Source organism: Pantherophis guttatus, chromosome 13, assembly GCF_059756535.1.
Source record: "Pantherophis guttatus breed Tessera chromosome 13, ASM5975653v1, whole genome shotgun sequence".
NCBI classification, from domain to species: domain Eukaryota; kingdom Metazoa; phylum Chordata; class Lepidosauria; order Squamata; family Colubridae; genus Pantherophis; species Pantherophis guttatus.
In genome coordinates this window covers 26,101,250-26,129,099 of record NC_142075.1, presented here as the reverse complement: position 1 = coordinate 26,129,099, position 27,850 = coordinate 26,101,250, and the positions used below count along the sequence as shown (strand labels likewise).

Below are 27,850 nucleotides of genomic sequence, written 5' to 3'. Positions count from 1 at the left end.
TAAATTGGCCTGCAGGCTTTATTTAAACCTGCCAAGGGCTTTCCTCTTGCAGCAGTTAGTAGTTAGGCTTTTTGAAAAACATTAAACAACTTTTGTGTTTATACTATGTTTTTACAAGCTCTTCCCCTGCTACATTCCATTACAAATACATTTAGTAAAAACAAATACAGTTCTTGCTTATCAAACATTTGAAAACTTCCATCTGCCCAAGGTGAAGTAAGACTCTTATTGTTTTCTCTTTCCCTCAGAAGGACCTTAAAAATGCCATTAAATAGCACCAGCCTCATTGGAGAATCAAGCAACATTAACTCATATTTCAATAATTCATGGATCCTTTTCTCTAAAGTGGCAACATCACACCATCAATCTGCAAAACTGCCACTTCTCCCAAGCGTGTGCAGTGTTCATAATGGGTTTTCTAACAATGTACTTTTGGAACAGGGTCACTGAACACAAGCCAGCCAACATAGAGGCCTGACCTGAGTCATCCAAACTAGCATCTTGTTGAGGCCAATTGCAAACTATCAAGATAATGGCCCACCTAAAACCATTTCCATGGGGACTCTTTAGAAACATGTATATCTTTTTAAGAGTGAATATACAAGAAAACTGTTGTGCGGAAGCCATCAGGGTCACTACATTCAAACCATTGACATTTGAGAAGTACACAGGTTTGAATGGCTAACTTGGCAATACAAGTGTTCAGTTATAATCAGGAAATTATCCTCTGCTGGGTTCAATCCCAGAAAACAATTGGCCATAATGCTTCAACACTGGAAATTTTTAAGATGTTGGATAACCATTTGTCTGAAGTGGTGTAGGGTTTCCTGCCTAAGGTTGGGTTGAACTAAAAGACCTCCAAGGTCCCTTCCAACTCTGTTATTCTATTCTATTCTATTCTATTCTATTCTATTCTATTCTATTCTATTCTATTCTATTCATCTAATCTAATCTAATCTAATCTAATCTAATCTAATCTAATCTAATCTAATCTAATCTAATCCCTATCACCTCTGGTTCCTATTTGCCTGCTCTCACTTTTCATATCATTTTCTACCCATGTACGGATTTGGTGACCAAGATGGACTAGTCAGTTTCACAGAGCAAAAATTGTCAGAGGGATTGTCGATCCACATCATCTTTCCTAATATTTTCTTTCATCCCAAAAGTCATTTTTATTTTATAGGTGATCTTTTATATTTACCTGAACATATGTCAATAATGGCTTGACAATCATCCTATCAACTCACTGCCAGCTCTGAACAACCTTGAATGCCAGAGAAAGCCCTGTCATAGGACAGAGCTGTGATCCATTTTATCTAAACATGCCCCCACGAGGGGGTAGGAGAAGGGCCTCTTGCCTGCCTACCTCATCTTTTGCCTGCCTGCCTGCCTGCCTGCCTGCCTGCCTGCCTGAGGGGAACGGAGCTTCTCTAGCCAGGCAACATAGCCTTCCTTCTGAGGACAGACAGGTTGGCTTCCACAAGAACTTCAGATGGAAAGACATTTGCGGCTGGGAGCTTCTCTCGGACTGGAGCAGGTAGGATTGTTGTTTGCAACAGTGTGCTAAGTATGGTCAGATCCTTCCAGAGTGCTACAAAGCTCCCAGGAACAGAGTAACAACTGAAAATGAAATAAAAAATACAGGAAGCCAAATGGGTACACCTTAGGAAACATCCACAGTGAACTGAGAGGCAGCTAAGCTAGTTGCCCCATGGAGTAAATTGCTTTGCAAAAAAAAAATATTCCTCCCTGAGGCTGCCAAACGGGCATCCATGTATCCACTTATGGGAGTGAAGCCATCTGGTTCTCCAGAAAGGATAAATGGACCTTGGTTCTTCCCACTCCCTTCACTAGCAACATTATCCTGATGAAAGCCACCAAACAGAGTTCTAGAGGGATGTCACCAAATCTCTCTTGCAATATATCAGCCCTCGTACTTCCGTTAACAAGCAGGCTCCTGTCTCCCAGTCTTTCTCTCATATCCTTTGGGAACATGATGTATGATTCTAAGTAGAGTTACCTTGAGGTAAGATGGGAGGCCTATACATTGTATAAACAAACAGACATGCAATCAGAACAAGATAAAATGTGTTAAACCTCCATGAATCTATTATTTCTTTATCTTCTCCTCTTGTGACAGACCAGAAATAGAAAGAGGAAATATTTTGCTGCATGCTTGGCCAGTTTCACCACCAATGCCTGCCTTACTTATAGAAGACAAAATGGGCCATGGAGCTCTAATGCTCTGCAGACAAATTGGGATACTGTTAGTCACAGATGTTTAATTTAATTACAGAATAATGAACTACAATTTACCCTAAAGGGAAGTTGCCTTTCCTTGCCAAGGAGGTATTCAGTGCCTGCGCATTCATGTCCACTACCTAGACCTTGGATTAACCAGCAGCCACTAAGAATGCATGAGGCCCTTTACTGACTGTATTTATTTTTATGCTGCTTTTAATCACTTGCAATGTTTTAAAGACCATCAAATGGTAAACTACTACAAATTAAAATTTTAAGCTTACGTGGTTGTTAATAAGATATTTTCCCCATCTCAAACTTACAGAATTTGTGAAGCAAAAAAGTACTTGAGAAGTTAGAGAGAAGCTTTTGAAACAGGCCCAGGATGGGATCTAGCAGTGAAAATAGACAACTGAGAATGAAGCACCCCAAGGACAGTGCAAGACTTACCGTGACTTCTTATTTCCAGGGCTTGAAGTCTCATTCTTAAATGGATTTTGGCATGTTCTGTAAGTTGTCTTAACTCTTAAAAAAACATCAAAAGATAAAAACCTACAGTGATTGATGAGGATAAACCTGACAATTGACAAAAACCTCCTGCCTCAAGGCCTGAAGCAAGCCCAGGTCTTCAGTAATCTGCAATAGGTCAGCAGGTTGGGGAGTGTGTGTCAATCTAATCTTGGTGTTCCAGAGTTCTTGCAATGGCAGTCAGAGTATATTTGAAGGAAGAGATGTAAGAGTAAGCCGAGAAGAAAACTGAAGGGCTACCCAAGCTAGCATCAGCCAAGCATAGTGGAGACACTTCTATGTCTGCAACAATTCTTCGCATGGGGAAATTCAACCACTCTTCTAACACACCTTGCAGGAACACAGTTTGGATATCCAAGGAAGTGGCTTGTTTACACCTGTTGAGTAATAATATGAATTATGTTTTTGATATTCTAATTTGAAAGATACATATAAATAGAAATAAATAAATAAATAAATAAATAAATAAATAAATAAATAAAACTGCTCTCTGAGAATTTTCTGACCCATGGCCACCCAGCCTCTCTTTACATATCTCCAGCCATGAGCGTTTACCATTTTCTAAGGAAGTCAGCTCCATGCTTGAATCGTTCTTACAATCATAGAATTTTTCCCGATGTCCAACCAAAATCTGTTGAAAGCAGTTGTAGGTACCTGCTGGCGTGATGGCTCCACTGATCAAAAGAACCTCACCTGGAACCCCCAGTTCCTCTGCAGAACCTTCCCCATCTTCAAGATTTGGTGTGGTTATGCAGCTCTCACAGTTGATCATGCCCATGGTACCTGGGAAGAATCACAAGTAGTCTTTCAATAGCAAGCCCACCCTTCCAAATCTTGAGAGGATTAAATGAATTCAACCAAAAGTCAACATTAAAAGAAAAATGCCCTTCCATGTGTTGCTTCCACTCAACGGAGTTTAGTTTCCCATTTTTTTGCCTACTTTTTTGCAAATGCAGCAGCACTCCTAAAGTGAGTGGCAGTCTTCTTCCCTACTGCCATCAAGTTGGTGTTTTCCAGCAGGATTTGGAAGAGTAGCTGTGAAAACAGCTCACGTTGGAGTAGCTGCACACGGCTGGGTCCTATAAGGTTACAGCTGGATTAGATGATCCTTGTGATCCCTTCCAATCCCCAAGTCTTGGACTCCCCATGCCAGGGGAGCAGGGAAGAGGCAGGCCCACAGAGATCACTCCCCTGACTACGCACATACTGTACTGTAATTCATTACAGAGATTTTTGGGGGTTTATGAGGGATGTTCACAGAAATATCGGCAGGAATGGTCTGTTATTACTAACTTGCCAGCACTGTTGCTGCACTTATGTGGATGCTTAACTATCTCTTCCACACAGCACACATTGTACATGGAATAAGAGAACATTTTTAAAGGATCAGATTCCATGCATGGGCACCCCAAATATGTGCTTCCATTTGAGACTTGACCGATGGCCTATTGGAAACTATCCTCCTAAGGATTGAGATAACCCTGGTATGGCGCCTGGACAATTGGATTTTGTGTAAAATGCTCGGCAAATCTGATTTCTGTTGCATTAAGGAGTTTTCCGCTAAACAACATGAAGCAAGGAGTGAAATAAGCTGAAATTTTACAGGCTCTTCCAATGCGTTTCCTTCAATACTTGACCACTAATGTTAGAGCTACACTTGTAAATAAGCGTTGACAAAGTGAGAGGAATCAACTGCAACCATGGGTGGGTATCGGATGAGAGAGCATTAAATTGAGTTGTATATCTTTACAGGAAAGAGCTGTAATCTGAAGCATGGCTCTAATGGACACCAGCTGAAGCGCAGTCTATGGCCATGAGAACAGCCTCTGGCCAAAGGTCTTAATCACAGCAGTCTAAGAAAAACCAAGGACAACTCTAGTCAAATCTAGTCATTCTAGTCAGTCCTTTCATTCCCTTATATGAGAGAGGGGAATTCTACAAGGACTCTACAAGGACACAAGCCTGTGCCATCACCAGGTCTCTTTCTTTAAGCACCATCGCTGGAAGATGAGGCCCAAACCTACAAAGGCCTGAGCATCCTTCTGGGGTTATGGATGAGAGCAACCGGCAGCAGTTCTTGGTATAACTTGATGGAGGAGGGCTGTCAACCTTCACCTAATGCAGGAGGCAGGTAAATACAGGGGTCGTAAATGTGGATTTCACCACTCTTCTGGCTCCGTAACTTAATAGGGATAGGCCTACTAATAGGCCTCAGGTTGCTCTGCACTTCCTCCTGAAATCACTGTTGTGAATTTACCAAAAGCTGTACCCAGTGAAGGGGGGTTCTTGGCCCCCGCTGATCCCCATCTGGTAGAATTGGTTTGCCCACAGCCTCCAGCCAAGGTCTTCTGTTGCATGCTCTGTTCCACTTCAGCCAGCAAAGTTGCCTGAGTGGCCTCCATCACCTGCCACAGAGAGGGGGAATTAAATTTCTGTTGAGACAGACTTGATTATTTGCCCCACTCCTTCCCCAGAAGGGATGAGTATTCTTCGGTGGTTCAGGGACGGAGCAAAAAGAGCTGAATTGGGGTCTCCTAATAGCCACGGCCCAGTTGCAGACTTGGTACTGGAGGAGAAATATTCCCAAATATCCCATGCACTTATCAAGTTAGCACATCAGGGAAAGGGTTGGGCACATATTTTCTTCTATATGCAGGGAATGTTTATCCTGAATTGTTTGAATTTTTCCTACCATTAATAGCTTTTACAAGCTATTACAAGCTATGTACAATTAAACAGTCTTGATACCTAAGCCAGACCTCACATGCAGCCTGCTCAGAGATGGGAGTCAGCCACATGGTACTTCTGCAGATGAAGGGGGTCTAGAGGAAGAGACCAGCAGGCTGTGGTCTCTTCTGTTCAGCTCCCCTTCTAGCTGCTGTCCTCCATTTGGAAGGCTGAAGGCTTAGCCAGAGCAGTCCCCTGGGCACCCTGATAAACATTGAGGCATGACCAGGGACTCTATATTAAGCATCAAGAATTTAGCTGAGTGACAAGTTGCCACTTTCATACAAAATTCTATACAATGTGCCAAAGAAAATGGCCCACAGCATGGGAAAGAAATGCTCCCCACTCAGGATGAACTTCCACTTTGTTGACTCAAAACTTTGTTGTCTCTGCAAAACTGTTCCCCCAGCTGAAACCTGGGGGGATTTTAAGCCCTTGGAATGGTGTTAATTTCTTACCTCTATGGATTGGTCTCTCCAGCAAGAAATTAGCTTGACAATTGAACGATTATCTGCCTCACAAACAGGAAACCTCAATATGTCTGAAGCAGAAGAAACATTATCAGTTAGGATTTTGTTCCTACAGAATATAATGTTCTCTAGAAAAGATCCCTTTCCTTGACAGTTGCTCAAGAGTGACACATGAAATGATAACAGAAGGGCCTTTCACAAGAATGCTGACCATAAGCTATCAGGTTGGTCCATTGTAGGTGGCAGGTAGCTGCTTGTAGATTTCCCAGCTGAGGGTTGAGGATTGGGGACTGTTTATTATTATTATTATTAATTCAATTTGTATGCCGCCCCTCTCCGAAGACTCAGGGTGGCTCACAATGCATTTAAAATCATTATAAAAAACATTTTAAAATTAAAAACATTAAAAACATTAAAACTCATTCACACCATTCATGGCCGGATCTTGCCAGATCGCAAGAGCAAGGTCAACGGCCCCAGGCCTGCTGGAAAAGCCAGGTCTTCACCGCTTTTCGGAAGGCCAATAGGGTGGGGGTGGTCTGGACCTCAGGAGGTAATTGGTTCCAGAGAGCTGGGGCAGCCACAGAGAAGGCCCTCCCCTGCAGGCCTGCCAGCCGGCATTGTTTAGCTGACGGGACCCAGAGGAGACCAACTCTGTGGGATCTTACCGGTCGTTGGGAGTTATGCAGTAGAAGGCAGTCTCGAAGATACCCTGACCCTGAGTCATGTAGGGCTTTAAAGGTAATAACCAACACCTTGAATTGTGACCGTAGACCAATAGGGAGCCAGTGCAGCTCACGGAGAATTGGTGTAATGTGGGTGTACCTAGGTGCACACACGACAGCTTGCGCGGTTCCGTTCTGGACCAACTGTAGTCGCCAAACACTTTTCAAGGGTAGCCCCATGTAGAGCATGTTGCAATAATCTAACTGTGGCTCAAAGTCACTCCAAAGCAGAACTAGAGTCTGGATCTCCATCCTCCTAATCTTCCCCCACCTGCAGGCACAAATGTGCTTTTCCCCTTCTACTTTCTCTTATAACTTCTTTCACTTAGTTTAGTTTAGTGTCATCTGTGCTAGGTGTTTCTTTTACTATTTTTGGCCTATGAGCAAATAAATAAAGTAAATTATTTACTTCAAATGAAATTTTGGTAAATTTTAAAAACAACATTTTGTAAACAATTGCATTACAAGAAGTTTAATTTTGCTCTTGAGGCAAAAGCCTGTAAAAATTAAACATCATCTAATTAACATGATTTTTAAGTGTTCTTTTACATTTTTTTCAGCACCAAGAGTTCTATTTGTCTTGGAATTTTTTTTACCTGCCTATATTTGTGGTCATTTCTTATCTTTATTGTGAACGATATTGGGGAATTTATATTTTATTTAATAATGTTTAATAATAACAGCATATTGTACCATGTGCTGAAATTATTAAATTAAGGAGACTGACGGTAGCCCAGAGGTAGTCCTCTGGGCTACCTGGTGCCTCTGAACATTTTAGGGCTTGGAAGGGTTGAGGCAATCTATGGCTTCTCTTCATCACTGAATCTTCCTTCAGGAAGGAAGGTTTCTTCTCATCACAATATACCCCTAGGAAACAGTATGGATTGCGTCACCAGGACTCACGTGGAGAAGACTCTAGGTTAAGATCATCCAAGACCAGAGATGCTGCAGGTCTCCATTTGTTGCGCTTCATGAGGCTGAAAGCAAAGAGATCATCTGTCTCTCAGGGACCCCAACACAGACAGCAAAGGGCCAACAGTTAGTCTCTCTCTCTCTCTCTCTCTCTCGTTTAATTATATATAACTAAACTAGATAGATAGATATAAAATTAATTATACATATATAATTATATATAATTTATATATAATTAATATCATATATATATATATATATATATATATATATATATATATATATATATATATGTCTTTTTCTTTTTCGTAGGCTTTTATGTGCATATTCTTTCTAGCCAGGTTTTACCTACGTAAACTAAGTTGTTCTGGAGCCTTTCACACAACTTAGGCTCCAGAACAACTTAGTTTACGTAGGTAAAACCTGGCTAGAAAGAATATGCATATATATATATATATAATTTATATTTCGCTGATAAAGAAATAAAGGGACACTAGTATAGATCTATTTCAAGCTATTTAGCTCTCATCAGCTAGCCATACCGTTACTTGGATTCGAACTTGGGCTGCCTGATGTTAGGCAGTTGTATTAACCTCTGAGCCACAAGTTCTCCTCCCTTCATCAGCTTGAGCCAGGGGAGAGATTAGAGCTAAACAGCTTGAAATAGATCTATACTAGTCTCCCTTTATTTCTTTATCAGCGAAATATAAATTTGGTATAAAATGGTTTGTTGTCAATGCGACAGCTTGAGGGCTCCCAGATTGGAGCTGAAAGGTGAAAGGGATGCAGTATGCTCCCTCCCACATGTTGGGGCAGACCAAGTGCCTCGATAGAAAAACACTTTATATATATATCTTCCTTTGTGAAAGGGGACAGTGGGGCACACAATGCAAGGAAGCCTCGGAGGCCGCTTTCTCCCAGGAACCAGGCAAGCTTAGGCTTTTTGGAGGAATAGACCTGGTGGCCAGAAGCTGACTGGGGAGAAGGGAGCTCCAAAGACATCATCTTAGATTATATGTGAATGACATATGATAGGTAAGAACTGCTCATCCATTTCTTCTAACTACTGTACAACAATCAATTTTTATTTCAGAAAAAGCTAGACTCGGTCTCACCTGGTCTTTTCAGAAGGCCTGTTAATTATCCTTTGAACTAAAGACATCCTGCTCAACAAATAAGCCAAAACTAGCCTTTGTTCTGTAGAAGTAACAGTATTTCTCCATCCATTCTTCTTGCCTGCTTGCTCTTGGGTTACACTATAGTATTTACTGTGTAAATGCAGCACTTTGCTAGAAAATAGATTGACTTCCTCCTGCTGCTTTTCCATCCTCTCAGGATTAGCACTGTTCCATCCTGGTAACTTCAGAGTAAGATAATTGTTTTTTGAAAGCAGTCCAAAGGAGATAGGAGAGAAAAGCCTCAAGATACCTAAATACTGAACACAAAGACCATCCAACTCTCTGTTCACACCCCAGGGGAAAAAACAGGACAAAAGGAGTTTGGCTGCCTCTGTGGCAACAGTTGGGCTGGTTTTTCTAGAGGACTGCCTTTTAATCTTCTTGGAACTCTTTGCTTTTTTGCGTCTTTTGATGCCATCACTTTGTTCCAGGGTTCCACCTGTATGCACCTCCCCAAAGTCTTGTTCTTCGCTAGCCACTCTGACCTGCCCATCCACTGGAAAGAGGGATCCGGAAGTTCTGTTTCTCTGTAACATTAATGTCCTTTTCTCTGTTGCATTTCTGGCTCTCTTTAAAGTGTCGATAGTACTGAAGGAATTGGAGGACTTCAGTCCATTGGCCTGAGAGGAGCAGAGCAATTCCACTAGCCCTTCCAAATCAAAAAGGAGCATGTTGACACTGATGCTCTCCCATGTTGCCCTCAATGGCCAAACAGCAAAAGGCCCCTGAGCCCAGCAGAGAGTAGTTAACTGAAAGATAAATGTTTTAATAATTTAGTTGACATTACCATAGTCAGTGCAATAATTATAATTAAATAATATAACAAAATATTTATATTCATTTATATTCAATTCAGGTGGATGTCACGTAACAATGAATGTAATCAATAAATATGCGAATATTTCACTTTTGAAAAGAAGTATAAAACAAGCCATTATTAAAAATAGCAAAACAGCAAACAGAAAGGCATGAGGAATAAATGACATATCAATATGGTAAAGAAATGTTGAAAAGCAACACCAAATGACACAAACGTGTTTCCAATGTGTAGTGAAACAGCCATAAAGGAAAAGCTCGAGGAGTTTTAACTGGTCAGAGGGATTTCTAGGCTCAGTTCATCCACAGCCATTTGGATGTGGTCATCGGCCACAAATACAGTCTGTCTAAGGATCTCCCCTCTCTCTCCCAGGGGACCTGGTTCTCTCCCCCGAGCAGGTCCATCCCACTTGGCAGCAGGCATGCTGATGCTTCCTCTTCTGAAATGAAGAGGAAGCATCAGCATGCTTCCTCCCTTGATCCCTTTTCTTCCCTAGCAGCCCCCTCTAATAAGAGCCCCATTTTTCCCTTTCGAAAAGGGAAAGTGTGGGGTCAGCCTCCATGAGGCAGAAATCAGCATTCCAAAGCTGGCCATCCTTAACCTGTAAACAGATCAAACAAGCAAAGGGACAAAGAGAAAGGACAAGCTTGTTTCCAAGACAAATTTTAATCTTAGCTCTAATGCAGATTTCCAGCCATTCTAAGAGCAGGTAGGCAGGCACCAGAACAAACAGCTGGAAAACCTGAAGGTCTGCTGTGCTCTTTTCCTCAATCCTGCAGATGCTGCTGACTTGCATGTTTTCCTGAAAAAGCCCTCTCCTCCCATATTCCTCCCTGGGTATCCCAAAGGAGGGGAGGGGAAGAAGTGAGACCCCCTTGAAACAACACAAATGTGAACCACACGCAGATTGGAAGCAGCAATAGCCAGGGAGCCTTTTCAAGGGCATCTTCTTATTTGCTAAACACATTTTTCTTACTAAGAGCTCCAATTGCTTTTTCTTGATGAGTGCTTCATTTTTATTTGAAAACATTCCTCTAAACTTATGGATAGTTAATAGAACACAATAGAAAGGTATGACTAATTGCAGAAGGCATACTTGACATCTGAAAATGCCTAGACCTTGCACAGGGAGGTAGAGAGGCTGTAAAAGTTTGTATGGATGAGGGGACTAATAAGTATACTGTATGCCCATTTTTCAACACTTGGGCAATTAAAAGGATGTCTTTTTCTCAAGGCTGAATGGATGAAGCCACCAACTATGGTGATGTAGAACAAACACCAGACGTGGCTAAAATCTATCAATGGGAGCTCTTGGTCCTTGGAAGGGCATTCCAAAGATGGGGGGCAGGAGGAGTCATCAGAGGGGATGGGGAAGAAATGGGGGCTTTAGGCTTCTAAAGGGAGCGCAAAAGAACCAGGCTTCCATTCACACACCCAGCAACTGCTTCCTTCTGTGTATTCACCTGACGACAAAAAGACCTTCTTTGATGAGCGAGCCTGTTGCAGGAAAAACTGCCAAAGGCAGAGGAGCTGGACAATGAGCCACCCAGATCTTTCTCTCGCTGGCCATCTTCTTCCCAGGCTGCATAAAGAGGATCGGCCATAAGACCAGAATCTTCACAGGAAGCAAGGATCGCTTTGGCCGTCTCCCCACTTTCATGGCGCTCTAGACTTCCTAGGCAAAGGGGGGAAAGGAAGGTGGATGGTCACAGCAGCAGGTCTCCACTTTACCTTCCCTGTATTCTCCAGGATCAGGCCACAATTTTTCAAAGCACATTTTTAAAAAGAATCCAGTATAGACAATGATCCTCTGATAATCCAAACCAGGACATGTAGAGTTCCTTTAAGGCTAAGAAATGCTGCCCTCTAGTGGCCGCCCCAATTATTGCAATTATTGTGAAATCTGGGGTCTGTTGGGACAAGCAGAGCTAAGGATTCAGGGTCCATGGCTATTTGTCCATAAACTTGCCATTAATTGAGCTGATAACTGAGATGGCTGCTTGATGATGGCCTAGATCCCTGCTATCTAATTGTCACCCACATTTCTGCAATCTATTTATAACAGGTCTAGGTTTTGGGGTGAGAGACAAAAAGCAGATCTATTCAGCGCCAATTTTGCTTCCTCTAATAATCACAAATAGGAATTGTAGCAGGAAAAATAAGGGGCAGATGAGAGTCCATCCGTTCCTTTCCTGATGATCACTACAACTAGCTCCTAAGGACGCCCAGGGACTGCCAGCTGCAGAAGAAGAGAAGGGGCGAACCGGAGCAGCCTCACTTCCATCACCTGTTTCAATGTCCCAAACGTAGACCGAATCATTTTCACACCCCACAACCAGCAGATTCTCCATGGGGTGCCATCGTAATGCTGTCACGGGAAAAAGGTGTTTCCTGGCACGCATAAGGCAGGCACGCTCTTGGACGTGCAAAAGAACAACGGAGTGGTCGCTACACACGCAGCATACGAGGCGGTGACCTTTCCGCTACAAAGACAAGGCAAGGAAGACTTTCTCAGTCAGGCCCAAGAGGGACGTCGGGAAGAACTACACATGTCGGGTGGCCTTGGGGCGCTTGCACTCAGGGCAAGAGCCCCCTCTCGCCCGCCCCTAAGCTCCTGGAGCGAAGCAGACACCCGCCCTGCCTGGTTGAGTTCCCAGGGAGTCGCCTTGGGCCTCGCGACTCACCCTGCAGCTGTCCGGCGAGAGGAGCAGGCGGTCAACAGGCCCCGCATCCAGTGCGAAGCGGTGCAGCGCCTCCCCAGTGAAGATGTCCCACCAGATGACACAGGAATCCCGGCTCCCGGAGAGCAGCCAGCAGGGCGCTGGCCGGCCGGGCAGCACCAGCAGGGCCGTCACGCTGCTGCCACTGCTCAGCACACAGGGCGCAGCGTCGTCTGCAAGAGAAAATCAGGCGGGCAGCAGCCAGTACCGCCAGGCCCCCCCTCTGCCTTTTTGCAGCCTTGGAGCCCTGGCTGAGGCGGGTGTTGCGCGGGGCTCCCACTGGCCCCTGAGAGCAGATGGGAGAGGAGTGGGCAGCACAGAATGCTCCCCGAGGGGGAACTCTGCAGCAAGTCTCCCAGATCAACTCCTGGGCAGCCAGAACAGGAGGCGGCCTTTCTGGGCCCCAGTGGAGGTAGAGGGCAAGGCCATGTTCATAAAATGGCTGCCCATGGCGACGGGCGTGCACTTGCTCTGGGCTTGAGGGCCAAGAGGTCAAGCTCAGTTGGACCCCCAGGGAGCCCAAGGTTGCAGGTGCAGAGAAGGAGGAGGCACTGGAGAAAGAGCTACTGGCCAAGAAAAGTCATTGGCTGTGTCCCTAAAGCACTTGGGAGTTGAGGAAGGTTTTATTCAGGTGAGGGGGGAACCCTAATGCCTACCCCCCTTGTTGTAAAGTAAAGAAGGTGCTCACCTTTCTGCACAGAACCCTCTCCCAATAGTCTGGCCTTCGCAGCATGCAAAGCTGGTACTATGATAATTCTGCCATCTTTATATCCACAGACCAACTTCTGGAGGCTGGGAATGTATGTAGAAACTGTGATGGGAACTCCCCAGGGGTGATCAGGGATACCTTCAGCTATCGGACGGTAGATGTTAAAGTTATCCTGCAGAGTCCTGGATGCTGCTACTGGGATCACTGGGGAGAAAAAAAACAATGAGATGTGAGCGATGGCACCTTCCTGTTCATATCCTTGAGGAGAGTTGGGTCCCTCTAGTTTAGTGTTCTGGCCTGGCAAAAGCCTTTGGATGGAGAATAAGCAGAACATGAGTGCAACCCCTCCTCTGAATGGCCTTCTCCAGCCATTGGTACTATGTACTGTCTCCCATCCCAATGCCTATATTATTTAGCAGTGATGTATATCCAAACCCATATCAGCCTCTGAATACAATAGAGAAGATAAGCAAAGTAGTAAGTCTTGGAGTTTATGCTAGGAGATCCCATTTTTACCTTTTGCAATGCAAGCTCTAAAATAAAAAATATCTTAACCTTTTGGAGAGCCATCTAGAGTTGAAACAGGCACATCAGGAACATGCCATAAAGTAATCCTCCCAGAAGCTTGTCCAGAATAAAGAATCTTGTAAAAGGGTTCCTTCCTTTCATTCATGAAGCCCATGATGTAAGAAAAACTCTATTGAAAGTAAAATCCCGGAAGAGGAGCTGTGTTAACTGACAAATAATCGACTTCTTTAGCATCTTTGAGGGGCACCCACAAGTTCCAATTCACAGTTTGCAGATTACTTCTGCTTGTTCCCACTTCACAGTTTTCTGTGTGTTTTGCATATTAGTACAGAGGTCTAAAGAAATGCACACATTCATGACAATGATGCTTCACCTTCCCTCACACACTTGTGTTCCTCTAGCAGTTTGAACAGCCTGAGGCTGAGAGTGGCTTCCAGTTACTCAGAAATTGATTTTCAGCTTAGAGCACACAAATTTAGAGATGCAATAAGCATGAAAGAAAGCAAGGAGCCATTTTTAAATCCTTTAATTCCCTACAATGGAATCCATGGTGATTCAAATGGCAAACTGAAATCCTTGGAGAAAATGCCCTCAGTTCCTAGCTTTATGGGCTTTGGTTGGTAATGGTGCTTGCATTTATGGAAACCCAGTGATGTCTCTAGAAACCCAGCCAACTTACTTTGTTGCCTTGCACCTCAGTAGAAGAGAGTAAAACAGGATGAACTGTTTCTTTCAGCACCCTTCCTTTGGATGGCTGGATGCTCCGTGAAAGGCCACTAAAGACATGGGAAGAGGGAGGATCAGTCCTCTGACAATGCATGGGAACGGAAGCTCCTCCATTAGCAAACACTTCCTTATGGGAATTGCCCCAAAGAGCATGCCCTCTTGTCCAACAAGGGTAGCAGCTGCCTGACCAAAAGCTCCTTGGGCCAAAGGGAGGGTTCCCCAGTCAGGATCATAGAAATGTGGAGGGTTTTGCCATCAATAGGCTTCACAGGCTCCAGGTGGTGCTTCTGCCAACTCCCTTGCACTTGTTGTGTCTCACCTGTTCACCAGTTGATAGATGTAGCCATGCCCATCTTCTGTCCAAATGATCAACCTATGAGCAGCAAGGATTTCCCCTCCTGCCAAGGTCTGGCTGCTTGGACTAAACTCAGTCCACAGCAAGCAAAAGTCACAGTAATCATACACCTGAAGCCAGAAACAAAAAGGGGAAAGGTGACCCCCTGTTGCTATAAAAAGGGGAAATAAAGATATCTATCCCCTCTGGCCAGAGCCCTGTCCCATCCTCCAATTCCCTCCCATCAGAGGAAGCAGTTACAGAGCATGGGAGCAATGTGAATTTGGAAGCAGGACACATGTGAGGAATCTTGGAACAGTGGAAAATCTGAGTGTGATGAAGGCCTTCTGGAAGATTTCTGAGGGGGGGGGGCGGTGGAGGGGCATCTTTTTGTCTAGCAAGTGCATTGGAGAAAAGAATTGGCACAACCAGGAACACCATGGCCAGATAGTTCATCAGCTCAGGGCATAACAGTTCATTTATTAAACTCATTCAATCTCTAGTTATCAGAATCATGGAAGGGAACACCTAGAATAACAAGATGCCTTTTGCAAAGGCAAGAAAATTCTTTGGATCTATTACTGTAAAGGAATGAAACATGGACATTCACATTATGGTATAGCTTTAATTTAGTTTCTCAAATTGGGGGAAATGGATGTGTGTTAAAATCAATAACATTAGTTTGGTCTGATTTGGTTTATTAAACATTAGTCTATTCATTATCATTTTGTATGACTTAATTCTCTATTACAATTTGTATATGATTATTTTTCAATTTTCATTCAGCCTCTGCATTTTGATAAGCTCTTAAAGTTATTTGTGAAGGAAATGCCTAATATTGCATGCATTGCTTAAGTAATACCTTCCAGCAGGTGGAGAATACAACTAAGAGAAGCCTCTCTGTATAAGTGCAAAATCGGATTGCATTGCAGAGTGTGCAGCCCAGAGGCTGGCATTCTCTCTCAGAAATGTTCTGCTTCTCCTGCACATTGAAAGAAAAAGAAAAGGTAATTTGGGGGAGGAATGGAAAAACGAAAAATAACATGGTCAGTCATCACTGCAAGATGGGCTATAAAGTAAAAGTTCACTCAGGGAGCCAATTGGTTTGATTAAGAGGGGAGAATTTGCCTCTCCCAAATATGGCATTTGGTTTCCTTAGCTGATTGACCAGATTTAATGGAAAGAATGGAGGAATGGCTGTATTTTGAACTCTTTTTCCAATCTATTCCTTTTCAGTTCTCTTGTATTTTAGCATGCTCTCAAGCTATGATGGCAAAGGGAGCATAAGGTCCCCTTGCCACATAAGATTTCAACATCTAAACAATGCTGCCTTGCTTGGGGCAGTTTGGGATTTTAGGAGACCTACAGGACATTCTCTACCCTGTCACAGGTTAGGCAAAATAAAACCCAAGACCAAGCACACAAAACAAATAGCAAAAGCCAGGGAGGCTCCACTGACTTTTCCCCATATGACTGACTGAGACTGATGACAGATTTTATACTGACGTATCTACAGAGCACAGAAACTACTTTAACTGATATTTCCCTTAAATTCCCGTTTTTTCTGAGAAAAGGGAGTGTTTGTGCATCATGACATTTTCTAGAATAACCCCTATGCCCCTTTGTACTCCTTCAGAATATACTAATTGTGAGGTCTTATGCCACAAGCCATACAATATCTGATTTAGGACAGTTAGAAATTTGTGTATATTTTGTATTTTGTAAATATACATGTTTTAAGATTTGGATTCTTTTAGGAAATTTATGCTAGAAATATAATTGCAACCAAATCTTAGGAATTATTTGTAAGATAAATTATTTTCTAGTTATTCTGATCTGTCTGAGATTGGAATTGGATCTTTAAAAAAAAACTGACTTGTTTTTTTTTCCCTGTAAAGTCCATGTCATATCCAGGAAATTAATTTCCCATCATGTTTAACATCAAATATGATCACTCCTTTCTAGGTGAAAATTTGCTTTGCATTCAGTTTGGGGCCTGGATGCAGAACTTTCCAGAAGTTTCAACACTACCTGGGGCCCCTCTACATCCACTCACAGGGATGTTGCTAACACTCCTGCATCAACACTGCCAGACTGAAGAGAAAGAGACACCTGGCCCAGGATATTGACCTTTGCTGCTTCTCACCTGTATCTTGCTGATCGAAGATGACAAATCCCAGGCTTTAAGGTCTCCTGCTGCAGATACGGCTAGTAAAGAATCCTCTGGAAAAGCGAAACAGGATGGCTGTGGGAGAGTCACAAGCAGGGGGCACAAGGAGTGGCGGGCAGGAAAATGGTGCTGCTGCTCTTGCCTGTCCGAGATGCCATGGAAGGGCCAAGACCCTGCCAATGCACCTAAACCCAGCCTCCAAGGAGCACCTCATGGTGCCCCGCTTCGTGTTTGTGGGTGGATGCACCCATTTGGGGTCCTTGCAGCTCCTGTTCAGAGCCTTCAGAATTGAGGCTTGCTCTGCCCTCATTCACTATCCCAGAGTTCTGAGAGCGGGCAAAACTGTCCTTGCACCAGCAGTCCTGTTGTGTCCCAGGGCCTAAGAAGTATGGCCAGAAGAAAAGGGGTCCCACAGAATCCAGCCTTCCTTCCCAGCAGGGAGGAGTAAACTCCCTGCTGGGAGTAAACCATCAGCCTTCTTGACAACGATGTGCAGTACTGTATTCTGCAGTTCTGACTAATTCCTGTAATTTCCAAACAGGCATCTGCCCACCCGCTCACCAAAGAAATTATAGGTAAACCAATATAATTTTACATCAATCTTCCTATATGTTACGCTTTCTATGGATAAGCATGGATGATAACTTGGCGTAGAAGCATCCAACTTGCATGCTTTTGACAGCAAATATACCTTGAATCCTCAGAGAATGCACTAAACACATACAGCTGATCCAGTTTGAAGAGGAAGAAGAGGTTAATGTGTGAAGCACAACCAGGGTTATCGCATCAATAATGAGGATGTCGTTATACTGCCCACAACAGACCAGCCAGCCCTCTCCTGCCATGCGAAATGAGCTGTGGTAATACTGTACAAAAGGAAAAAGGCAAGAGAGATTAGCTGGCAGGACTCAACCCCACTGAGAAGCACCTCTGTTATCCCAAGACTGACTCCTCCCAGACATTAGTTGGGAACATCCTTTAACCCACGGGTCTGCAACCTTAAGCATGCAAAGAGCCATTCGGACCCGTTTCCCACAGAAAAGAAAACACCAAGAACCACAAAACCTGGGTGGGCATGGCCAACTTGATGTCACTCACTTCCAACAGTCACATGGCCACCCCTAGCCACGCCTACCCAGCCAGTCATTAGGGCAGAGAACCAGTTGTTAAAAGACACCGGGAACCACAAAACCCTTTTGACATCTCTCCCTCCTTCCCTTCCCCCCCTCCTTCTCTCTCTGTATCTCTCTCTCTCTCCCCACCCCCGTCTCTCTGTATCTCTCTGTCTGCCCTGGCCGCTTCTCCATCTCCCGCCTTCGCCCTAACCTTCTCAGGCCAGGCAAGGAGTGACTGGGAGGGGAGGGCGAGGGCCGGGACCAGCCAGTGGTGGGATCGCCCAACAGGCAGCCACAGCAGAGGGCCCAAAGAGCCGCATGTGGCTCCGGAGCCGTAGGTTACTGACTCCTGCTTTAACCAAACAGCATGCCGACCCCAGAGATGCGTGGATCAGGCCAAGTGCATTCTGCCCTCTAGTGGCTGACCAAGATGATGCATCTGGACAGCTCACAGTAGCATCCTAGACTTGATTCTGGGCTGTTTCAAACTATAAAGGGAGCCCTGTGGACCCTTTTCCATTCCCATTTCAATCTCTTCTTTGTGCTGTTCCAGAGATGCACCAAGTAGATATTTCTTCCTGCAGCTGCTTGTCTTGCAGCAGAAAAATGCTAGTGTACCAAGAAAATGCACCATCCTTAGTTCACAAAACAGAGAGATCATGCACAAGTGGAAGAGAGGCTCCTCTTTGCCTCTCACCCATGATACAAGCAAATCACATGACTGGGTTCCATGTTTCCTGAGCATACTAATTCTAATTCTAAATTTGATGCACTTAAACAGGCGCTGCAGTACAGAAGCAGGTTAGTGCAATAAAACAAGGCCATTGCATTTTGTTTGGAGCTATCTTCAGATTCTGTCTGAAACCAGTGGCTTCTCTACCAGTTCCAAGCCTGCAGCCACCTTGCAGGTAGGCTCACCTCAGCTCATGCTAGAGCGACCGCAGCAGGAACTGGAGAAGTGTGCAGCTGCATTTCCATGGCAGCAGGAACTACATGCTTTGTTAGTGGCCCAATCTTGTCCAGTTTGTTCGTTCCTTCCAAAGCCAAAGAAGGAAAGGCAGAAAGTACAGCAGCTTCAAAATCAGCACAATGCTAGACAGAAGCTAATGGATGTAATGCCATCCAAAAAAGAAACAGCATGCCAGATTCAGTCTAAGCATTCCTGAATCCCTAGTGCTTACCAGAAGTCTGGGACTTCTAAGCATTTGGTGAGATTTTCATTTAGTTGTATCTTTACTCTATTTTTTTTAAAATGTAGGTATAAAACCCAGGCTGTATTCAGTTTAGTCCTTTCTCACCTCTGGAATATTTTTTCATCAAACTACTGGAGACACCAATACGACCTGTGTAAGAAGAAGCTGCTAGGAGATGGTACTCAAGAGAACACAGGTAAGATGTGTTCTACTTACACAGATGGCTGTGTGCCGAAATGGAAGCCTTGTATTCTCTACACACCGTCCACTGGTGATGTCCCAAATGCTCATCTCTCTGCCAAAACAATAATTGATCGTGTGCTATGAGACACACACACACACACACACACACACACACACACACATCCAGTATGGGATTTACTTTGAAATTTGAGGGCAGATGGAAGTGGATAAGATGTAAGTTACACTGAAACCAGTTTTTATTAAAATATGATGAAATCCACTATTTTAAATTGTTAAGGCTTAAACTTAACTTCCTCACCTATAGTGGAACAGTTCTGTCAACATCCCTGTGAGCTGTCTTAAAGAAAGTATAGAAAATGGCTTTGTCTCAGACATTGAACAAGCTACCTTGCTTCTATTAGCAGTCGACATCAGAGGCAGGTTACACGAAGGTTCTTGTGTTTCTGGAGAATGGCTCAAGGCTCCTATCCCTTCTTTGTATTTCAGAAGATCAATCTTCCCTTTCTTCTTGGGCCTTCCTCTTTTATTAAAACACCTTCCAGGGCTATTCTACAGCTAGCCTCCTTTTTCACCTGAAATCTCAGAGACACTCCTACTAGTCCTGACCTACCTTAGCAAGAATTATTCTTAAGAAAAGCCACCAGGCACCAATCTCTACTGTTCCAAAACAGCAAGTCTATTTCCTGCAACTCAGAACTTTCCATAGATGAGGTGTCATGGGAAATGCTGAGTGACTGACCCGTTCTCAGTAGCACTGACCACGTACAGTTGCTTCTCAAAATCTCTTGCCTTCGCCAAACACATCACTGATGCCGTGTGCCCCAACAGCATCTGCCTTGATGACATCTACAAGGGCAAAAGGTTAATTGTATAACAAGGTCAAAAGGACTGATTTTCAATAATGGGTTGTATGTTCTTGATTACAGAGCAGATACGTGGAAAATAGCATTCTACTGAGAATGAAACTGCTCCTCCCCAGCCTGTGATAGGGCTAGGGTGTCCCAAAAGTAATCACTAATTCTGCCTGGGGAGAGGTAGTCCTTGTTGAGCTTTCCCTCTGACCAGACTGTTGCTGGGAGCAGCCCTGGAAGGAGACACTATGAAAACGTATTGGACAGAAGTATATATGTTTCACACCTGGAGGTCTGGCAGCAGGTCCCAAAGACAGACTTGGCCTTCGTGACTCCCTGTGACGATTGTTCTCTGGTCATCTGTGATGAGGATAGCTGTGATGCTGTGGGGAGGGGCTTCTTTTCCCCACAGGGTCACCATCTGAACAGAATCTCTCATAATGGCTTTGTCTGAAAAAATAGGGACAACTTTTTTAACAGCAGGGAGAGAGGAGTTGTTTTTCTTTGGATTGTGTTAAAGCTTTTCAATTCTTTATTTGTGATTTTTCTTACGTGGACTTTTTGCATAGCTTAGGCAACTATCAATAAACCAAGCATAATGTCAGTGTTCCAAACAAGCTAATTTTCCTCCCCTGATATGTCTAAAAATGGATAAAGAAATCAGACAACTCAAAGGGAGTTGGCCTCTTCTGTTCCACAGCTCTTCCTTGCCCGGACATTAGAGAGAAAGGCTAATTCTGCAGTCATTTTCAGTTTGCTTGAAGTGGGTAGTTTTGGATCTTCTGGCATTCAACAGAGTCAGACAATTGCAGCTATTTTTAATTGGCACTTATCTGCTCTGCCCATTTGCAATTGTAGTAATCCACACTATCTTAACTTTCTAGTTAAGGTCAGTGGAATCTGTTATATCTGAGATTTCCTCTGAGAAAAATCTAAAAACTTTGATTAGTTCAAACTAGGCTACAAGGTTGTTGGTGAATAATAACCATATAACTCCTGGAACGGACTTTATTGTTGCAACTATAATTAACATACTCTTGGAAGCCTGGCAGAGCTTCTTTTCCCTGCCCCCCCTCCCATATACAATCAAGGTGGGGCAATGCTAAATTTCTTTCTCACTTCCTTCTCTCTTTCCAGTCTAGGTTGGTTTTAACCAAATGCCTATTGAACACCACCTTCTTCTAGGCCATATCTGTACTGTACTTTACGTGTATTGTGTGAACTGCCTACAGAGTTGTGACCATCCATCTATTTAATCAGTCTATATAAATGTGATTAATGGATGAATAAATAAATAAAACTTTGAATTCAATAAATTTCTTTGGAATACCCTTTCTAAGCTAAGAGCCACTCAGAAAAGATTTTGGAAATAGACAAATAAATATACTGGACACTATGAAAATGTATTGGACAGAAGTATATATGTCAGAAAAAAATTGATGGGTGAGTGATAAGCAACTGGAGTGAAACCAATTAGGGGAGGTGTGCAGGGATGAAATCCAGCAGGTTCTGGAGAACCGGTAGCGGAAATTTTGAGTAGTTTGGAAAACTAGCAAATACCACCTCTGGCTGGCCCACGAGTGGGGTGGGAATGGAGATTTTGCAGTATCCTTCCCCTGCCATCCCCACCAAGCCACACCATGCCCACCAAGCCATGCCCACAGAACCAGTAGTAAAAAAATTTGGATTTCACCACTGGAGGTGTGGTATGGAGAAATGGGATGGATCCACCCCTCCCCCCCATGAGCAGCTGGGACTGAGTTTGCGTGGCCTGTTTTGTCCCTCACTCTGATTAGAAGACCAGGCCAGGCAGCGAGTTAGTCTGCTACAGCTTTTGTTTCAAAAAAGAAAGACAAATTTCACTCTGCGCCATTGTGAGGACACAGTCAGAGCCTCTCCAGCTGTTGATCACAAATGCAACTCCGTGCTGCCACTCTTGACTGGTTGCCCAGAAGCTTTTTTTTTTTTTTTGCTTTAATTTATATGCCGCCCTTCTCCGGAGACTCAGGGCGGCTTACAATGCGTTAAGCAATAGCCTTCATACTTTTGTATATTTATACAAAGTCAGCTTATTGCCCCCACAATCTGGCTCCTCATTTCACCTACCTTTGAAAGGATGGAAGGCTGAGTCAACCTTGAGCCTGGTGAGATTTGAACTTGCAGTAATTGCAAGCAGATGTTAATAACAGTGCTTTAGTCCACTGTATTACAGGCTCTTCCTGTAGTACAGTGGTCCTGTAGTACAGTACCTTTTTCACTGGGAAATGGTTTTTCTCTGGATTCCTTGGCAAGAATGATTTTCTTAATTAGTCAACAGAACAACGATTCAGTCGAAATGCCCCATGTTGGTGCAATTTTGAATTGGTCTTCTCATGTCTTTTAGTGGCACATCATTAATTAAAATAGTTTATGTTGTTGCACCTGACCTAGCAATTGGGGGGAGGAATGGAAATGGAGCACCTTCGAGCAAGAAGAAGTACATGCCCACCCAAGTTGCCAGAGGTTTCCACAGGCCTCCCTCTGTCTCAGTGCAGTGTGGGCCCACAGAACTGACACAAGGCCTTTGCACACAAAGTGCTTTGCTGAAAAGTCAAGTATGGGAGGCTTTCGCCAACTATTGTAAAACATTCTCTCCTTTTTTTTAGTTGTAGTTCTCAGGTTATTGATATGTGCTATCCTGGGGCAATTTGTTTTAAACTATTTAAAAACAGCCAGTGGTTGAAAAAATAGTTTCATATTCACACTTCTTTTATAATTCTACTCAGATATTTTGAAAGAATATAAAAGTGTCCCCCAGGGAGAGTTTGCACAAAATCACACAGGAAGTAAACTGGCCAGATCTGAAGGTTGCACAGCCCAGATGGTGTTTGCCATGAAACCCAAATAATTGAAGCAAAATTCACTGTGAAGCTGATGGCCGACTCTGACTTGGAAGAAGGTGTGCCAATTACTTGCCCTCTACTCAGGAAGTTTGCTCATTGCATTTTTGTACCACCCAACCCCAAGATTTGGGCTAGGTTGCAGCATCCTCAAGAGCGTAAAAGAGCCACCTCTATTAATCCAATCCAGACCCTGCAATGGTACCCCACTGGGGCGTCACCCAAAGCTTGCCTAAAGAGGAAGACCTGCGTCTGCTTGAATGGCAGGAGCTACAGCATGATCTGGCAGCTCTGAAAAAGAAAGGAGGGAACAAGCCACACAGCTGAGCAAAAGTCAGCATGGTCATCGGGGTGAAATACTCTGAGATTAAAAGCCAAGGCTGGAAGCAGGTTAATGGGACTCTGACCTTGGACTCACTTTGTGCTTAGCCTGCTCTCTTGCCTGTTTTGTTCCTGGCACACAGAAGCACCTATCCCTGTTGCAAGAGGACACAAGAGTATTGGTCATCAGGACGGGAAAACAAAATCATCCTTCTTCCAAGATGTTTCTCTGGTCTGGAGGGGAGGGGGACACCACAGTTAATGACTCTGCTCCTGACACTTCGCAGTTCCACTTTTTTGATATTTTTGCACATTTCCCACACAAGCTGAGGAAACCCATGTTGCCCTCCCAGAACAATCTAGGCAAGTCCAGGGACCAGCGACTATACTCAGATCAGCATATAGCTTCTCTCTCTCTCTCTCTCTCTCTCTCTCTCACACACACACACACACACACACACCTTCCGACCTCCTCGCCCCCCCCCCCCAGCCTCTGTAGCAGCCCCTGTCCTCCTTTTATCCTGCCCTAATCTGTGGCTGTGCTCAGGGACAACTAGTGACTTTTTCTGGGCTAATGGGAAGCCTGGATTCAGGAGGTTATGTGGGGCTAGACGAGGAAGGAGAAATCCTCTACTTTCCTTTTGCCCCTTACTCACCAGCATGAAGTTTTTCTCCCCTGGAAGTGGGGCTCTTCTGGTCCAGTCCAGGGGCTTCTTTAATCTGAGGAGAGCTCTCCTGTACTCAGCCGGTGTCCTTGGGAAGGGCCTACTGCCGCTGCTCCTTCCTCCTCCACCCCCAGTCACGTTTCCAAGGTGGGCTGGGAGCTGCAAAGGTTAGAACTGGATCTGGCTCAGCAAGTAAAAACTTGCCTCTGCTAGCTTGTTTCTCTCCCTCTGCAGCCCAGCCCTGGGAAGGGACGTCCAAGTGCTGGCTGACAGGAGGCATGATGGAATGGAGGCCCAGGTATTTTCTGTTTACGCAGTCATTCCATTCCTTTTCTTTTAAAATTGCAAACTGCCGGTCAATTTCTTCTACATTACCTCAGTATAGTCTTAAAGCATTTTAAAACAATTATCTTTAGCAGTTATGTTGATTGTTTAGCAGGGAAGATTTTCAGTCAGTTGAAGAGGATCCAGGGATGTTACACTTTTTCATAAGAAAAAGGTAGTTTCCTAAAGACAGGTTTGGCTGACTTTAGCTTTAACAAGGGGTACATCTTGCCATCGAGGTGATGTAATGCTGATAAAAATGTCTATTTCATATGAATGTTTTCCTTGTTTTGGAAATATCCAGAGAAGATTGTATAACTCTTATTCCCTGCCAGAAGCCTTTCTGAGTACCTCACATTGGTGCTGAAAGAGTAATTTCTCAAAAGAAAGTTGCTTTGCAAGATGACCACCTACTCAGACAAAGCACAAGTAGAGTCTTCCCAGCCCCTCAGCAGGCGCTGTCCCACCATAGTCCTTCAGTGGGTTCAGCAGCCAACGGCATGGGGCCAGCCAGCACATGGGACTGTTCTTATGCTGCAGGATGTCAAATGCCCCCGTGCCCTGAAGGAGCCAGACAACCACCAAGTCCTCCTCAGATCTTCCAGGGTGTGTGTATGTGTGTGTGTTAAATAACTAAACGTTTTAACATTTCTTAGTTTTAATTTCTAACACAGCAAATATCAATAGCTATAACCCACGTAAAGCAAATCTCTTTGGGGTCCTCAGTCATTTTAAGAGTATAAGGTAAAGGGATCCTGGTACCAAAATGTTTGAGAACCAGCTATTGGGACTCCCTCCGGGGTCTCCACCTGAGCAAAGACTGGGAACCCCAGTGGCCCTTTTCCCAATTGTAGAGCAGCCAATAGTTGTTGGAATTTTGGGTCAACATTTGTGTACACTACCAAGTACATAAAAAGTGAACGGAAATACAAAATAGAGGGTTTGAACTGGTGCAGACAAAAATTGACTAAGTATTTAGAGTTCCCTTAGGGTTTGAAATCTGCCAGTCTTGCAACCTTTGCAATGCTCAGTTATTTTGGGGGGGGGGAGAGGGGGCTTGGTCTTGAATTTTACTGAATTTTTAAAACTTTCAGTTAAATTGTCTCAAAATGTTTCTTAAAACAATTAAAAATTCTTTCAGTTTTTTAAACTGAAAATTCAATTAAATTTTCTTAAATCTATTTATGGTAGAAAATATAAAGGTAAACTATAAAACTAATATAAAATAACAATATATGTAAAAAGAAAAATCTAAATGAATTCATTTTTAGAAAAGAAAAATATATTAAAAATAACCAAGAGAAAACAATTTGAAAGAAGAGGGAGGGAAAAACCAAAAATGAAAGTTGAAAGTCTAGCAGAGGGAGCATGATGAGAGAGAAGTTCTGGTGAGAGAGAAATTCCCTGAGGATGGGCTCCAGCAGGAGTCCGGAAGCTTGGAAGACCAAACCTCTGGTCCTGGTAACCAACCCAGATTAGATCCCACAACATTATCCTGGGACACATATATTGGCCTTCATTCGTTAATTAAACCACTTTTTAGAATTTGATGCTTAAGCATCTTGCAGGAATAATTTGCAATACTCCAATAACAATATATCCAAAATTATTCATAAATTGAAATTTTCTTCAATTTTAATTACAACACTCGTGTTGCATATTCAATCATTAACTTCCTTCCGGGGGTGTGTGGGGGGGGGGAGGAGAGGTTTTCCAGGTTTAGCCTGATTTCTCAAGGTATCCTGCTGAAATCACAATTCTCCACTAATCCACAAGAGGGCGCTCAGACATTAGCTTTTTGAAGTGAAGTTTGAACCATGTCCTTTCTCAGAACTGCAGATATATAGTCCCTTTCGCCACCTCCACTGGCAAGAGGATTTCCCTTTCCCCTTCTCCACAAGTAAGGCTCACCTTACAATTGGGCTTAATTTCAGATAGTGGGGAATGAAATGTCATTTGTAGCTGCTGGCTTTTACTCATATACTGCACAAGTCAAAAAGAGGGCTATGAAAATATTTACAGACCCCTCGCATCCTGGACATAAATTGTTTCAACTCCTACCCTCAAAACGACGCTATAGAGTACTGCACACCAAGACAACTAAATACAAGAACAGTTTTTTCCCAAACGCCATCACTCTGCTAAACAAATAATTCCCTCAACACTGTCAAACTATTCACATTAGTCTGCATTAATATTGCTATTGGTCTTCTCATCATTCCTGTCGCCCATCTCCTCCCACTTGCATGACTGTAACTTGTTGCTTGTATCCTTGCAGTTTATATTGATATTGATTGATTCCTAGTATGATTTGATTGCTTATTGTACCATATGACTGTCACTGGGTGTTGTGCCTTGTAATTCTTGATGAGTGTATCTTGCCTTTTTATGTACAGAGAGCATATGATCAAAGACAAATTCCTTGTGTGCCCAATCATATTTGGCCAATAAAGAATTCTATTACTTGTGCCTCTGCTAGCAGTAAAGCCCTGTAACAGCCACTCTTTGGAACAAATCGTAAGAAGACTAGCAGAGGGTGCCCACAAACACCCAGAAGACAGGACAAAAACTCCTTAATTTCAGAACACATAAACAGACTCAACCATAGTTTCGATTGGGAAAGTGTGAGTATCCTACGCCTGACTAGACCAAGCTAAAACTAGATCAAGGTATATCCCCCAAATGCTCAAGAATTCCTAGAAGCTTGGCATTCAGACAAATCAGCCATCAGCATGCACATAGAAATAAATCACATTTTCACACCATTCAAAAGAGACAATAAGAAGAGAACAAAAAGACCAGCTGTTGCTCTCCAGCTGCTAACACTCAGATAAGCAGGGGTTAACATCTGACAAACATTAAGCATTAAAATATATCCTAATCAAGGAACTACCAAGGAGAAAACCACATTGCTACCAACACTGGCAGGTCGAGTCACTGTATATAAACAGGGAGCAAACCCAAAACTCACTAGCACTGATGATGTTGAGTAATGAAACATCCGCAAGCAAACAACCAAGCTCAGAGAGCACCAAGTATTCCACAGTTCAACATTGAGCCAGAGAGATTCTCTTTATTGGTACTGGGAAATAACCTTGAACAGACTGACAGATACCCATAGCTGAGTATCATCAGAAGGTGATGGCACTTAACTCTGTACCAACAAGTTCCCTTGCCCAGCGGCTTCATATAGAAGTTAAATAGGACCAGCAGGGAAAGAGTTGAGTCTTCCAGATCCTGCAGAGCAGAGGTTTGGGGCCAGACCTCTCTACCAACACTGACTAGAACCAAAGGAAAAAGGCTAACAAAAGTACATCCCTATTTCTTTAAACTGCTCCAAAGGCTGTGATGAGTGATGGCACCGAAGGCTACTGAAAGATCAAAAGTTGATCTATAACTCTTTTCCATCCTATATTAATGTCATTTTTCCTTACTTGGAAGTTTGCATATATTTCTTTTGAAATTTGTCTAGCTACATTTTGCCCAAAGTTCCTGTTTGCCAAGATCCTC

The 27,850-nt window shown here is 43.5% G+C and overlaps 1 protein-coding gene across 5 annotated transcripts; it reads right to left on the bottom strand.

The window, feature by feature from the left end:
* Window positions 1–90: 90 nt before the first annotated feature.
* WDR72 (WD repeat domain 72) lies at window positions 91–24,327 on the bottom strand. 5 transcript variants are annotated; one of them, XM_034409245.3, is made up of 20 exons: window positions 24,008–24,327; window positions 20,438–20,601; window positions 20,040–20,146; window positions 19,313–19,391; window positions 17,480–17,654; window positions 16,765–16,841; window positions 15,481–15,600; window positions 14,604–14,749; window positions 14,238–14,334; window positions 13,586–13,727; window positions 13,010–13,234; window positions 12,286–12,494; window positions 11,889–12,084; window positions 11,065–11,276; window positions 8,722–9,533; window positions 7,598–7,671; window positions 5,958–6,040; window positions 5,042–5,177; window positions 3,466–3,555; window positions 91–3,149 (listed from the first exon to the last, which is right to left on the bottom strand). In XM_034409245.3, exons 2-20 carry the CDS (start codon window positions 20,588–20,590, stop codon window positions 3,094–3,096), a joined length of 3,189 nt encoding a protein of 1,062 aa, XP_034265136.2. In that variant the 5' UTR covers window positions 20,591–20,601; window positions 24,008–24,327; the 3' UTR covers window positions 91–3,093. The 5 variants fall into 5 exon arrangements, with proteins under 5 accessions (XP_034265136.2, XP_034265133.2, XP_087734196.1 ...); XM_034409242.3 differs by having other exon boundaries at window positions 5,030–5,177; window positions 24,008–24,192; XM_087878069.1 differs by having other exon boundaries at window positions 2,091–3,149; window positions 3,328–3,555; window positions 5,030–5,177; window positions 24,008–24,192.
* Between the last annotated feature and the right edge of the window lie 3,523 nt (window positions 24,328–27,850).

Coding starts and splice junctions, on each gene's coding strand:
- WDR72 (XM_087878069.1), bottom strand. CDS start 20,590: ATGAGAGATTCTGTTCAGATGGTGACCCTGTGGGGAAAAGAAGCCCCT. Junction 14,335..14,603: donor ATCTATCAACTGGTGAACAG/GTGAGACACAAC, acceptor CCATGTCTTTAG/TGGCCTTTCACGGAGCATCC. Junction 12,085..12,285: donor TCTCGCCGGACAGCTGCAGG/GTGAGTCGCGAG, acceptor TTGTCTTTGTAG/CGGAAAGGTCACCGCCTCGT.